This window comes from Chrysemys picta, chromosome 7 (genome assembly GCF_011386835.1).
Source record: "Chrysemys picta bellii isolate R12L10 chromosome 7, ASM1138683v2, whole genome shotgun sequence".
In the NCBI taxonomy this organism is placed as follows: domain Eukaryota; kingdom Metazoa; phylum Chordata; order Testudines; family Emydidae; genus Chrysemys; species Chrysemys picta.
This window is the reverse complement of record NC_088797.1, coordinates 6,132,961-6,148,228: the sequence shown is the minus strand read 5'-3', so window position 1 is coordinate 6,148,228 and position 15,268 is coordinate 6,132,961. Positions and strand designations below refer to the sequence as shown.

Genomic DNA, 15,268 nt, shown 5'->3' with positions numbered 1-15,268 from the left:
TGGGCTGGAAGCAGAAACTAGTCAAATTCAGACTAGAATTTTTTACATTACCTACAAATTTTTTTAAAAGTGAAGATAATTAATCATCGGAACAACTTTCCTAATGACGTGGTGGATTCTGTGTCACTCAGATTCTTTACATCAAGTTTGAATGTCTATCTAACGCTCTAGCTCAACCAAAAATGATGTTGGCTTGGGGGAGGAATTGCTGGATGAAATTCTCTGGCCTGTGTTTATACAGGAAGTCAGATTAGATGTTCATAATGGTCCCTTCTGGCCTTAACAATGATGAATCTATGAATGAAAGTTCATTAGCAAACTGAGAGTCAGTGCAGACAAGGCTAACGTAATCAATAAGCTCAGCCATGTTAGATCGCGGTTACTTCAGATTGTAGCGCTTCAGAGGAATGAAAATAGCCCTCAGGCCTCCCATCCAGCAGGGGGAGCTATGCCATTTTTACAAGGACGCGGGATATGTCTACACAGCAACAGCTGCTCATGGGCTAGCTGACCTGAGCTAGTGTGAATCCAACGAGTGCAAGTAAGAATAGAAGTGATGACAATGCAGCATAGGCTTCAGAGCGGGATAGTGAGCTCAGTGCATCCCCAGGGTCCGTGCTAGACCCACACTGTTCTTCTTCACTGGTATTGTTACCCACGCCAGCTGGATTCATGCCAATGATTTCTAAAGAATACCTCCATGGTACTCAGTGGACTTCACCCTGCCAGCAAGGGGGGAGGATGTGCCTTGGATAAAAAATCATGCTATAAGCAGTGTTCCCTCTAATTTTCCCCACACATGTTTGAAATGAATTTTGTTATGTGCACCAATACGGAGGTGATGTGTGACACATCACCTCCGTATTGGTGCACATAACAAAATTCATGTGGTGTGGGGGTGGGGCTGAGGGGTTTGGAGTGTTGGAGGTGATTCAGGGCTGGGGAAGAGAGTTGAAGTGTGGGGGGTGAGGGCTCCGGAGTGGGGCCGGGGATGAGGGGCTCAGGGCTGGGGCAGAGGGTTGGGGTGCAGGGGATCCAGGCTCTGGGGTGTGGTCAGGGATGAGGGGTTTGGGGTGCAGGAGGGTGCTCCGGGGCTATGGTGGGGAGAGAGGACTCCCCCAGCTCTGTCTCCCCGCAGCAGCACCTGGGCTGGGGGGGAAAGGCTCCATCGGCCGCAGCAGGTCCAGGCCAGGACTGAGTACGGGCCGGGGGAGGGGCAGCCTGGCCGCGGCAGGTCCGGGCTGCCCCTCCCCGGCCGCAGCTGGTCCCAGCTGAGCAGGTTCTCTGAGCACCTGCGTGGTGCTAAATAGGCTGCTGGATGGCCGCGCAGCTTACAGGGAACTTAGTATATAAGTCTGGAGGGGAGGGATAGCTCAGTGGTTTGAGCATTGGCCTGCTAAACCCAGGGTTGTGAGTTCAATCCTTGAGGGGGCCATTTAGGGATCTAGGGCAAAAATCTGTCTGGGGATTAGTCCTGCTTTGAGCAAGGGGTTGGACTAGATGACCTCCTGAGGTCCCTTCCAACCCTGATATTCTATGTCTACTGCGTATTTATTTGATTATTTATTACTGGTGAGACACTGTAACTACCTACAGTAGGGGGGAAGTCTTTTCTAAAGACCAAGCTTTTCTGAAAAGGTAATCCTAGATATTACTGCTATATTCATTGAGTCAACAGCTATCACTGCTCTTGGCTACAGGGAACAGGCTTCCATTTGTACCTTGAATATCATGTGTTCCCAGTGCTTTTGGTGATTTCTGTTCTCAACATGTTTGTTTAGATTAGCTTCAGAAATCATAATTATCATAAACGGTGGATATATTTGTTTGTTGTGATTTCCCAAGCAAATGTCAGTGAAACTCTCAGCACTTGCTCTCATATAAACATAAATATCGAATGTCATCTTTCCAAGCGTACAATTGGTTCCATCTCTTATAACCATTTTAAAGATGTCTTTTCCTCGAAAATACTCACTTCTGCAGACTTTAAAGTGAGCACTTTCCAAAATGGCCAAGCAAGGAGGAGTTCAAAGATTGTCAAGTCCTTTATTCACTTATTGATGACTGTAATCCTGTAGATACGTGGGAATTTCTCTCTGTGTACGAATGCTTTCTTGAGCTTATCCCTTAACTTTCATCCATAGTGTATGCACAGAGTGCATTCTGTAGTTTCTAAAGCTGTCCAGCAGCACTTTCAATAAGGATCAGTATGACATACCCTTACGGAGAATGCATAGGATCCGTGATCATGGACACTTAACGTTGCAAAGGGCCTCATTTAGATCCAGATTTCAAACACTTACAATGCTTCAAGGATATTTGTATCTGGGTGTATGGTTTGGTTTCGTATGGCTCCTTTTTTGCCCCCAGTCTCTCTCGTTTGTGCCTGGCCCAAAGCTATTAAGAAAATCTGTAGCAGAGCAAAAATAGAAACCAAGTCTCTCATTTTTATGATTTAGCCACAAATCTATCTTTTCTTCCATTTGCAAAATTCATATTCCAGGCCTCTTCCCCAAATGGGCTAAGATTCCAGCCCTTCCTCCCAGAAAATTGGTGGGTATTCAGATCAGGGTGTTGGGTTGGATCACAATTGGCCTAACTGCTCCTATTTAAGTCAGTGGTAAAACCCCCATAAAACCCCAAACATGGTCTAAATAGTACTTAGTCCTGCCGTGAGTGCAGGGGACTGGACTATATGATCTCTTGAGGTCCCTTCCAGTCCTATGCTTCCATGGTTCACTCGGAGCAGAGTTAGGCCAATGCTGAGGACTTTGAAAATCTCACCCTTCAGTTTTTGTGTGCGTCTGGTACAAGTTACGCCACTCCAAGGGAATGTGTATTACACTGAACCTAGAATGTGCAATAGACCGTATTTTAATGAACAATAAGAATTTGAACAGCACAATTGGTTAAATATTAGAGAGACATGTGGAAACCATGTGTTTTTGATCACGTCCAAAGTGTTAAGTCAATAGAAAACTACCATTGCCATCAATAAGTTTTAGATCAGGCCTTTATTCGATATATCCCATAACAAAAACTTTAAAGGTACAGATTCAGATGGAGACAGTATTGACTACATTGTGGTTTATGGACTATTTTAGTGTTCCTATAAAAAATAACCCAAAGGATCGTCTGACTTTTGAAGTAATTAAGATTTGGCGTATGTGTTGCTGATCAAGCAACAAAACGTTCCATGATCCTTAATTAGCCTATACTTTAAAAAAGATTAACCTTAACTCTCAATAGTGAGGTGGATAATGGAACCCATCTAGCCCAAAGTTCCTAAATATTTTTCTGATTTACTTGTGTGCCTTTTCAGAATTACTGCTCTCGGAATTTCCTTGAGATTAATGAAAATGCTGATGAAATTTAGTTACTGGAGAATAAATCCAATTTACATAAAATATAAAATTCATTACTTTAATGGGACATCTTGCTGCACACAATTTACATTTACCAGTTATTTTTGATTCAGGCATCCTACCCCCCCAACCCTTTATTAATTTTTCATCGGTAATGAAGTTAGAGATAATGTCTTGAACATTCAAGAATTGTCTTTGTTATTGAAGGCGCACAGAATACAGTAACAGCAGTGACAGGTTAGTGTTTAAAAGACTTTCTGCTATAAGGATCACAGGGGCAGAAGCAAGGCTGTAGCGGAATCTTCTGTATCTAAAGGCAACCACTAGAAAAAGTCAAGCACAGAGGACTATCAGCATCATGTAAAATTCCAATATGCAACTCTTGGTTAAAAAGCCCTTGCAGATGTATAGTTGCAGTGGTGTTGCATGTGGCTGCATTTACAGAAGGCTGAGAGAAATTCTATCATCTTTATTTTCCTATTATTATTTTCTTTATCAAAGGCTTTCTATCTATTTAAGGGGTTTGGGGCAATCATTACACAGAGTGTTGAGATAAATACTTAATCGTTACCTAGTAACAAAATTCTCCTTTCAATTGCCGATTTATTAAAGATGAGCCAGTGTGCTTCCCTCTCAGGCACATTCTTAAAAAATGTTTTTGATACTTCCCAGTGAAATCCCATTGCAAAGCATACATTTGTCTTTGAATGAATTATCTGATTTAAGATCTTTTCTCACAAGAAGCACCATTTTGTTTTACAGAATCCTCCAATGCTACTTTATTGACCAACGCTGAAAAAATTGCTACGATTACAACCACACATACTCCTCAGCAGATACCCCAGGAGCCCAGGTCAGCTAATGTTCTTTGAGGCGAGCATGTTGATGTGCTATTTCTTTAGTTATTTCTGAGTCATCTTCATTTCCCATGAGTTGTTTTTTTCCCCCTCTCTCTTCCTCTCTCTCATTCATTTCAACAGGAACAACACAAAACCAAAGCAGGAATCCCAGTTTGATTTCAAACCGCCCCAGGCAGCACAGGTAAGAGATACCTTTCTGATTAGCTTGGTTTACCATGCAAACGTGGTTCCAGTCTGTTCAAGGGTTGTACTTAAAGTGTTCTCCCTAGAAAATCTCCCTTGTGAGGCTAGATTCCCTCCTCCAGGTTGTCTGCGAAAGAGGGATCACTGATTAGAGTTTTAATATGCGTTGATGTTGTTTCATATGACAAACACTTCAAACACAGAGGTACATCAGGATTAAAAACAAAGACAACTAAATATCTTATGACAGTAATAATTTATGTGTTTGTTTACTGGAGTGTGTTCTCTGAGGGGGCTAGCCTGAAGGAGTTACAGTGCACCAAATGACAGATTCAGAGGACAAAAAAAGAAAATAAATCAAAGTTTGATAAGAGGGCTATAGCATGGATTGTTTGAGTTTATCATAGGCCACAGCTTAATAACAGAGAGATTATCTCATGGACTCTTCCCCTCCCACTGGCAACTACAGTGATAACCACTCTCATTACTGATTGCTAAGCATCTTTGTGGTAATACAGCAATTCCTCTGCTGTAGAGAGAAGAATTGCATGCCTTTTTAGTAGTCTTGAATAGAACGTCCCAGCCGCTAACAAGAAGGAGTAGCTAGCACCATGGGACCAACCAGGCCATTAACAAACACTTTTTGAATCACAGTCTGGGTCTTTAGGAGCAACGAGAAGCCTTTGTCTTTGTATGAAAACAAAACTTGTAGATATAGATTTGTATTAAGACGATTTAATGTCCATTGTTAAATATTTGCCAGGCCCAGCAACAGCACAGAATTCAACTTCTTGTTCAGTTCTGTACAAATTGTCTTCCCTCCAGCAGGACCAAGATTTTTACACCGTTGAACTGGAAAGGGGAGCCAAAGGATTTGGCTTTAGCCTGCGAGGTGGTCGCGAGTATAATATGGATCTCTATGTATTGCGGTTAGCTGAGGATGGTCCAGCTGAGAGGTGTGGAAAGATGAGGGTAAGTACAAAAAAAGAGTTGGGGGGGAAAAATCTATTTGCAACAAAACTGAAATGACCAGAAAAAAAGGCAGTAGCTCCTTTTCATCTGTTATCTTGCTTACCAACCTGTCAATAGCTGGCTTCTGTCAGAAGCTGCACTTGGGCCGTATGTTGGCTTCTAATTGACCCCCGTCTTTTGAAGCTCAATCAGTTGCTGACCAAATCCCAGCCCTTATTCCAGACATTATCCCCAAATGTTAATGTTTCAGTTTTCTTTAAAAAAACGTAGCAAGGTTCATGCATGAAAGAAAGTGTGATAAGCTGCCATCTTGGCCAACACACTGGGGATTGAACCAGGAACCTCTAGAGCTGAAAGCATGAGCTGCTACAGTTTGAGCTAAAATTTCCTAGCTGGGCCGGTAACAGACTTAAATGCTCTACAGGTAAGGTACCGAGAGGAGCCTGCATAACACACACTCACCAGTGAGTTACTAAAGTATTGCATAATTTGTCACTGTTGTAACCCGAGACGTCACGTGCTACCTCTGTATACGAGCCTGTGTATGCAATACCTTGCTGTGGTAGGTCTAATTTGACTTTAGGCTATGTCAGTAGTCCCATTCGTTCCAACAATTAAGCACATGCAAAAGTCTTCATGGGATTGACTGAGAGGTTCTCAAAAAAGAGGTCTATCTTTTTTTTTTTTATAGGTCTGCAGACAACATGCACACCTATGATGCTGTTTATTTAATACCTGTACAACTAGTGTATTCTCTTCTTCCAAAAAGTAATGCAAGAAATGTTAATATTTGGAAAGATTTTTTTAAGGGTAAACTTATAGCACCAGATAGCGGATGTAACTCAACATAGCTCCACTGTAGCCAGAGTGCTGATGATCTGTTCCACAACCTTTGTTTTCCTTTCCTGATCAATTCTTGAATTTCTAAACCAGGCTAACTTATTCAGGCCATGCATGTACATTCAAGTGAGAAAAGTTCCTAGACATAAACCAATATGTTAAATACTATGTTCCCTTAAGTGACATGCTCAAGTTGTGGCATTTTTCTGCTGAAGGCCTGATTTTAATCCTAGATTCTGCTCTTTCGTCATGTTGACAGATTGGCGATGAAATTCTAGAGATCAATGGGGAAACCACCAAGAACATGAAGCATGCTCGGGCCATAGAACTGATTAAAAATGGTGGCCGCAGAGTCCGCCTGTTTCTGAAACGTGGAGATGGCTCTGTACCGGAATATGGTGGGTCAAACTATGAAAACATTCCTTTCTTTCCTGGCATCACTCCATGAATGATTTGTCTCAAGATCTGAAGCGGGGATGCTTTTTATTTTCCTTTCTCACCAGTGTCTTGCCAACCTTTGCAACATATGGTTAATTGCCTCGCTTGTGCTGAATTTTCTACACATTTCATCCTTTGCTTGCTTCCACGGACTTGGGCACAGTGTAAGGCAAGATCATCAAAGCAGTATTTTTGGTGATCAAAGACAAAAAACAAAAATCGTATTGTCTTGTCCAACCAAACAAGGAGTTTTACTGAGCTGTGCCAAACTGTCTCTCAGCAGTTGAATTGTTATCTCAAAATAACTCTCTTCCTCTAATCAATACCAAAAAAAATGGGAATCCTGAATTATTTTGAATCAGTAGTTTATTGTTCGGCTTTTTCCTTAGTTTTTCTGTATCCTTGGGCATGAATGCCAAGAAAGCTAATGGGTTTTGCCTTCAGCTAATATGTAAATATTTATAAAGTTATTTCAAAATGTTTATGCAAAAATAGATGAATTTGGCCCTTCTGAGTCCTGTTTCCCCCCTTAAAATATTTGTTGGTATCAGGTCATTAAATTATGAAAAGTTTAGGAGGTTATGAAAAGGTTTCTAGAGTCTGTCTTGAGGGAAAGGTGCTACTTTTCCTTTTCTGCTGAGATTTTCAGTAGAAGTCCTTTTCTACACCTGTCTGTTGGAGCGGATTAGTGAGAGTAGTGAGTGGCTTAGCATAGTTTTCTATTTAATATTATTATTATGCCTTATTTATTTGAGATAATTATTGAAAACTATGCCCTCAATGTAGGGCTACTCCCAACCAAAGGTCTTTGAAGTTTCTATAGAAACTGATGTTTGAAGGGATGTCCTTTATACTTTTTTCCCCCTTATCTGGGATTTTGTTGTGTCAGTAAGTTCTAAGTCTTTCACTCCATTACCTAAAAACAAAACAAAAAACAACATTCCGCACAATTCATGAACTAGGTTTTTTTAATTTACTGTACCATGTTCAAGAGTTTCCACTGTCTGCTCATAAATCAGAATTGAACCTGCATGTGTGACCAAATCAGAATATAGATTTCAAACAATTAAAATATTCGATAATATAGAAAGGAAATTGTGGGTTTACACTTTTGCAATATAAACCACTCCCCAGAAGGTTGAACAATAGCACTGAAATTATGTAATGTTTTTTCTACTTCTGTCTTTTCCTACTCCTTTCAATGTACAGTACTGTATCATATGCTAGACAGCGTAAATGTCCTGTAAATTGCGTGCTTCACTTCGTAAAGCATATGTCTGCTGCACTGAGGATGAAAATCCAATACCAGTTTTCTTTTGGCTAATAATACATTAAACTGCTAAATATATAGTTTTCAAGCAAGTATTTAACATACAGGGGCTGCAATTGTTATAAATAAATAAATATATATATATATATATATTTACACGCATACACATTTGTAACATTTTTGGCTTAATTTCTTCAGTCGCAAGTGGTTACTCGGATAATGTTAAGTTCCAGTATTTTTCAGACTTGATTGGGAAAGTGCTCCTATCTGAGGCTGTATATTTTTGTAATGAGTTTTGTACTTATTTTTAATGTTGTGGTCTTTGGTGGACTTTATTTTTTGTTGTTGTTGTTTGATTGTTAATGGTTTTTCTATGACTTTCTGTGTCGCTGTTCCAGTTGTCTTTTAAAATGGATGCATCCATTGTCTGGGTTACCGAATCACCTTTTAGATGTCTAATTATGTCACTATAATAACAACTGTCATCTTTGCAGCCTTACCCTTGGGTGATGCCTAGACAATCATACTGGAAAAATAAACTTTCTTTATCCTAAGATAAAATATGTAGATATTTTTTCTTTCATCTTTGTTACGGGGAATCTAAATTTTCTACTTTTCTCTTTCTCTCTCTCTCTTACTTTTCTTGGTGCTGGGCTCTTCCTTCCTCAGCGATGATACCTCCTAATATCGCTGCATGTATGAGAAATGACAAGCTCGGGGAGCCTTGCTTCTACCTTACGGGCCATAATCAAACTACGGTTTGTAGCTAAAATCAATATTAGGTGTTTCTGTGCTGTGGCCTACTTCCCTCATATTGCTTTCCGCTTTGCTATATTTTTATATGTACAGCAAATTCATTCTGAGCCCCCCGCGTTTTTTGAATTGTAAGTACACCGAACGTGTTTTAAGCCTCGCTCTTACTTGTGCAATAGCCAGATTGCAAGAAAGCTGTGGGAAAATGGGGTGGTCCTCCCTCACCTTGATTTTAAAAATCAAACCAAATAAACTACCATGAGTTGCCACAGTGTTTTTCATCTGTAAATCATAAAAATAATGGCCCGCGCACACAAAAAATAGATGAGAGAAGTTTAAATAAAAGAGCCTGCACACAAGAAAAATGAAAATTTTGAGTATTTAGCATGTGTGTTGTGGGAGAGTGAAAAAAAGAGTCTGGATTGCAAAGTGGTTTTGTTAGCTCTTCAGTCATTCTCATCAAGACCATCTGCTTTACTTAAAATAGGTGACTCTCCACATTGGAATTCAGGACGTGTGCTAAGTACTTATTTAACGTCCGTAGAGTTCTCTTACGGAAGATACTTTACAAAAAAAAAAGTAAGAAATCTGCATCTCACGTTGAGTCAGTGCAACGACTTTAATGTTTTGCCATAAATGTAATAAATCATTCATACGCATCAATTACGAATGATGTGAGTAAATTTAGCTTAGTTGCAGCACAGCTTCTTTGCTTTGCAGTTTAGCTCATGAAGGTAGTTCAGATCTGCTTTATGTCAGTGAAATAATTAACAGGAGAATCAGTTGTTAAATCAAACTCACCCTACGTATTAGAATCTCTTTCCATTTCTTTAATAAGAAAAGATCATAACTTCTATTGTCATCTAAATTGTGGTGAAAGCAAATCTATCCCACTACTATTTCATAATGTAATAGGACTAAATGCGATTTAGTAATACGTTATGAAGTTCTTGAAAACTGGAAATGACATTATTTATAGTCTAATTAAAATATGGTGCTATAGGTTCAAAACATACAGATCAGTTATAGTATTTCATACTTCTAGTCATTTAAAATGAAACATCACACAGACTATTACTCTTTCTAAGAAGGCATTTCCTTAAAAAGAATTTTAAAAAGTGATAATCATTTCCTAAAATGCCCTTCTTTTCGGGAGCTACCTCCTTTTAAAAACCGCAAACCTTCTTTTTTTCCCACTAGAAACAACTTATTTTAATCTAATTATAAATTGGACCAGGGGGAAAATATAAAATCTCCCAGGATGCACAGAGCATAAAGATGAGAGCCACTTGGACTAAAATAGAGCTAATAAAGGGAAGCACCAATACTAATCTATAACTCGCTGTTTGCAGTTACACTTAAATTAACAAAAGCTTCAGTTAGTCTTCTACTGACTGCTTTAACAGTTGTTTGCTTTTGGCACTAATGAAGTCTGAAGAATCATAAATGGTGTCAGAACTTTAATAAGCCATTTGTACCAAACAATTTGCTGTTGTTGTTTTTCTTCCAGACCCCAGCAGTGACAGGAACAGTCCCGCCACAGGTTCACAAAATGTATCGGAAATGAAAAACGTGCCATCTGACCGACGACAACACCCATCATTGGAGTCCAGTTATCCACCAGATCTTCACAAATCATCACAACATGGGGACAAGCGGATATATGTTAAAGATCCAAAAGGCAGCAGAGAGTTTAGCAGACAATCCAATGAACACCACACGTGGAATGGAACTTCTCAAAACAATGATAGCGTAACAGGCAGAAAAAAGGACAGGTCACCAGGAAGGAGACGAGATAGACAACCAGAGAGAATGGTGGTAAATGGACAAAAAATGAAATCTCCTGAAAAAAGGAGGGAAGGGACAAGAAGTGCTGACAATACTTTGGAGCGGAGGGAGAGACATGAGAGGAGGCGAGACCTTTCTCCCGAAAGGCGAAGAGAAAGGTCACCAACTCACAGAAGGGATGGGTCGCCAAGCAGGCGAAGGAGGTCACTCGAAAGACTAATGGATCAAAGAAAATCACCAGAGAAGAGAAGAGAGAGCTCACCTGAACGGAGGGCAAAGTCAACTGACAGAAGAAGGGAGAGGTCACCAGACAAAAGGATCAAGGATGAGCGAGTCGGCCACAGAGAGAGGGAAGAACACAGTTTGAAATATGATACCAACAAAAGATACCCCCCTGAACAGAGAAGGAAACCCTACAAAGAGTGCAGCACTGATCTCAGCATCTGAGGTACTCGTCCAATGCACAGAGCCACATTCCAGCCTTTATAGTGCTGAAGGCTCTAAGAAGAGGGTAATAAAGCTGAAATTATCTTAGTTTCTTAAATGATGAAATATCAGACACCTGCTGATCCTATGAATAGCAACAAACGTTTTACGCAGATGAAATCTTATAACAAAAATATATACAAAGTGTTGTGCCTGATGTATAATATTAAAGAAAGTATTTTTAAGTGTATTCTTTTTTTTTTAAGTTACTTGCCAAATGGTCCTAAAGGATTATAAAAATTTTGTTTCTACATATTCTGTAGATTTCTTGAGAATAATTCCTCTATCAGGCAACTTCCCCCTTCCCCCACCATAATTAAATGGGGACAGCCAATAATATAAGATAGTTAGAGGATTTTTTTTTATAAAGGGTGAAGGAATTAAAATGTGCATATCAATAGGATTGGAGAACTCCTGCTGAAGGAAGAAAAAAAGAAAAAAAAAAAGTTCCTAAAATGACAAGAACTGTTTGAAGAGACTGTTGTTTCAATGAAGGATATTTATACAAAAAACCCACACAGCACAAGATGACTTATGATAAGGAATTTATAGTTTGTTCCATGAACAGTTTATACTTTTAGGCCCCCTCTCAAGGATGCGTGAAGGCAAAAGACTGGTAGCGGCCATATCTGTGTAACATACAAACGTTGACTCTCGATCTCTCTCACTAGTCTCAGCGACGCTTACAATATTCCTTTAAGAAAGTGCCCCCGGAGCCCTACTCAGCTACTAGAAGTATATGGACAGAAAGCTGAGCATGTCCAGTATTGTTTGGTCTGCTTTGAAGAAGAGTAGTGCATTGGGATACTGGGATAAAGGGGAATGAGCTCTCCCTTCACAGGGCAGGTATATTCCTTCTGCCCAGTCTAAACCAGTGGGCTTTTCTTATTTTGCCAAATTGGAAATCTTTGTGTCTATACATAGATAAATAGATATATTCAAGTTTTATTTTACTGGTTCATTCCTTCTGAGACAAAAAAATGAGAGACCTGTCAAGGGCACATAAGGACAGAGGCAATCAGTAGACGGGTCTGGTTGTGAAAGCCTAGATGCTGGTTATGCTGTAATTTAGAATCTACAAACAGCAGCAAAAGGAAAAAAAAAAATGCAAGTTTCAAAGTTGTATTTTTAAATTTGCAAGTTGTGTGGTAAGTCTGCTGTAGTATTGGTATAAGATTTTAATGGATTACTGCCTAGCTGAGCCAAAATGTTTGCCGTTCCTGTTGGACCACTAAAGGAAACCGCTGCTTTTTACAGTGCATTGGTGTATACATGTATACTGTTTCACATTTTCCATACGAACACACAAACATTGCAAGTCTATCACTGTTGTTGCCATGGTACTGTACAAAAAAAAAAAAAAAAAAGAAACAAAATGAAAAGATGGCCAATCATTGTGTGTACAGAGTTTAAATTGTAATTAATAGAGCCTGTTGAAAAAAAAAATAAAACTGTTGCCTTTTTCTTGTATAAAAGAGAATTTATGATGAAATTTAGCTGTGAGGAATGTGATAAGTGTTTATATTTCTGAAAATGGAGCAAATTGATTCATGGGAATATATTTTAATGTAAACTGAATCAGGTATGTAAAGCTGTTTTAAAATGGGAGACTATATAAGTAATTCTAAAGCTTTTGTTGGTTTGGATATCATTTCTTTCTTCATGGTGGGCCTGCTCGTGTATTATTAAGCACTTGTATGCAGTCTGTTCTTCAATCATCATTTCTTGCAATGTGCTAGAGACATAATGCTCTTTTCTGTGTTGATGAAAAAGCAGTATGTGGGCCAATCTTTTTTATAAAACACTATGCATATATAAATACTACATTGTTCATAGCTTTATTTGAATTATTGGGTTTATACATAACATTAGCATAAGTAGATGTGGACTTACCCAGTACAAGCTTCTTTCCTTGGAACAGACACAATGTATATGATGTAGCAACAAAGAAGGAGAAAGTCTGTGAATGCTATTTTTATTATCAAATAAAGTTTTCCATACAAAGTATGCATATGAGTATAGTGGTAAGATTAAGAGAGCCACACCTTTATAGTTAACCAAAATTGTCTAAATTATTTAACTGTAGATGTCTATTTCCAGGGTTAACCCATTTTGACTTGTTGGCAAAGTCAAAGTCAATTATTTGACATGCTTCCAGTTGAACAAGATAAAATCTATTCCCCCAAATAATCAAGAGCTAAGATTTTAGACAAATGTGGCTTTGGTGTTTTCCTGGGGTTTGACGTCATCCATCATCATAATACAGTGTCAAATGTAATACTGTAAAATCACAAAAATACAGACGCTACTCACACCTGTGTCTGAATACTTTTATAGTAGAGTCCTCTAAAATATTAGTCAATGAGGCCATAATTCTTTCAACTCTTATTTAGTTGTGGAAATATTGTATAAAGACTGTTAAGTAAGGATTGCAAAACCAGATTTATATTAAATATCATTAAGCCAGCCCCTTACTGTACACTTCACCATACTTCAGCTAACCTGCTGGTAGTGCAAATGTCTTGATTAGAGAATGACAAATGTTTTTTGCATTTTCAGTCTATCTTCAGGCAGGTTTTTCAGCTGCATAATTGATGTCTAAAAGAATGTTAGGGTAGAAACAAAATACCCAAATCTGTGCGTGTTTTTTTAAGTTCAGATCTTTTGTGACTTTTTATGACTTTTTACTGTATAGTTGTATTGTAAATGTATGCATTCCGTAATTATTGCTTCTCAATTTGTATCTTTTATTGTTTCTACTGTATGTCTACAACATTTTTATGTAATAAGATAGCTTAAATAACCTAAACGGAGCAGGTCAATATGATTGGTTCAAAGGCTACTTAGTATAGAAGTGTTAATAAATACCAGAATAATTAATTACCCATACATTTAGTCCTTGGCATTAGCATATGCTGAAATTCAATGGACAAAAGTTGGCTCGGTATGTCTTGCTGTGGGTAGCACAACATGTGCCACTTCCATGAACACTGGGAGGGTCAGATCCTCAGCTGCCATGTAGTGGTGTAGCTTTGTCAATACTAATTGCCACCAGTTGAGTATCTGACCTTAAAATTCCTCCTTTTTCAACAAAAACGAATAGAAATACTTTTTAGACTGTATGGTATCAAACTGGGAGCAAAGACACGCTCCGTTTATTACAACTCAGTTCTGAATCTGCTAGAAGGATTAATTGGCATGTGTTTCTTGCATGCTGAAAATCTGGGAAGTTTATGAAGCAGTGAGCAAACAAGCACTGGAAACTGGGATTGCTATTTCTTGTGCAGTTTACCTCATTTTTTGTGGTGGTGGCAGTATTTTGTTGGTCTCCAGTGTCAATAATAGGTCAATCAATAACCCAGCACTGGATTCAATTCTACCACCCTTGCTCATGTTGATTAGTATCTAATTCCACGAGTAGAACTATTGATTTCAGTGGGACTGTTCACCAAGTTAGGTAGTACTAAGTTATTTCTGAACTTTATTTTGCCATTGCTAGCAACTTTTAGATTAGCTAAGCTTTTTTGTTGTTGCTTTTGTAAGGCTTGCCTTCTGAATTCATTCTCCGCTTGAACTTCCATTCCTACAAATGTCTGTTTTATTTAATCGTGGCCTTGTGTTCAGTCCATCTGCTGTGCTTTGCTTATTTTGTTACTAAAGCGGTAATTATGGATGTTATTCCCCTCCTAACGGGTATGTGTTTCGTTAAAAGCAAGCTTTCAGTGCTGGCTCCTGGCCCCTTGGTCTATTGGAGAGCATTTATAAATGGCTTATAATGTGTACAATTTAATTGGCTTTCATAAATCTCACCAAGGAGAAGACGCTATTTATATCTTGCTGATACCATCTGTAAATGTATGGCTGTTAGGTATTCTGGGGTTCCATATTCCTAAGATTTGTAGGAAATGATCTTAGGAACTAAAAACAAAACAAAAAAAAAACCCACCCACAATTTATTTGTTGGACATTTGATCTGAAAACTCGGAATTTTGATTTTATGCCAATGACTTTTTAACATGGTGTTAATTCCTTCACATTATTTCCTATGTGCCCACTTAAGAGGCTGTGAAGTGCCATATTAAGCTATTTCAGACACAAAAAACAGTACTTCTGGGAACACAGTGTAAGGTGAATTTTAATGTGATGGCTGCTCTTTAATAGCACATGAATATTCAGTGGTTTATGCTACAGAAAGCAACACTGGCACCAGAGACACAGGTTTTAACTGTTGTGTTTTTAGTAGCTCAGGAGCTGAAATTGGAGGATCAAGTTGCAGTGCAATTTTTTGCCTGTATTTAAACTAATTCTTTTTC

The 15,268-nt window shown here is 38.7% G+C and overlaps 1 protein-coding gene across 50 annotated transcripts in view; it reads left to right on the top strand.

Annotated features, from left to right (window-relative positions):
* The window catches only part of MAGI1 (membrane associated guanylate kinase, WW and PDZ domain containing 1), a 490,362-nt gene extending 477,932 nt beyond the window's left edge, over window positions 1–12,430 (top strand). For 18 of the 50 annotated variants that reach the window (XM_008179458.4, XM_065550684.1, XM_024100121.3 and 15 more), the window contains 5 exons: window positions 4,128–4,218; window positions 4,346–4,406; window positions 5,234–5,380; window positions 6,480–6,618; window positions 10,192–12,430. In XM_008179458.4, coding sequence (XP_008177680.1) covers window positions 4,128–4,218; window positions 4,346–4,406; window positions 5,234–5,380; window positions 6,480–6,618; window positions 10,192–10,916 — 1,163 coding nt within the window. In that variant the 3' untranslated portion in view covers window positions 10,917–12,430. Of the gene's footprint in view, window positions 1–4,127; window positions 4,219–4,345; window positions 4,407–5,233; window positions 5,381–6,479; window positions 6,619–8,597; window positions 8,687–10,191 lie in introns of all 50 variants that reach the window. The other 32 variants (XM_005297832.4, XM_005297829.4, XM_005297826.4 and 29 more) reach the window with 3 other exon arrangements.
* Window positions 12,431–15,268: the final 2,838 nt, after the last annotated feature.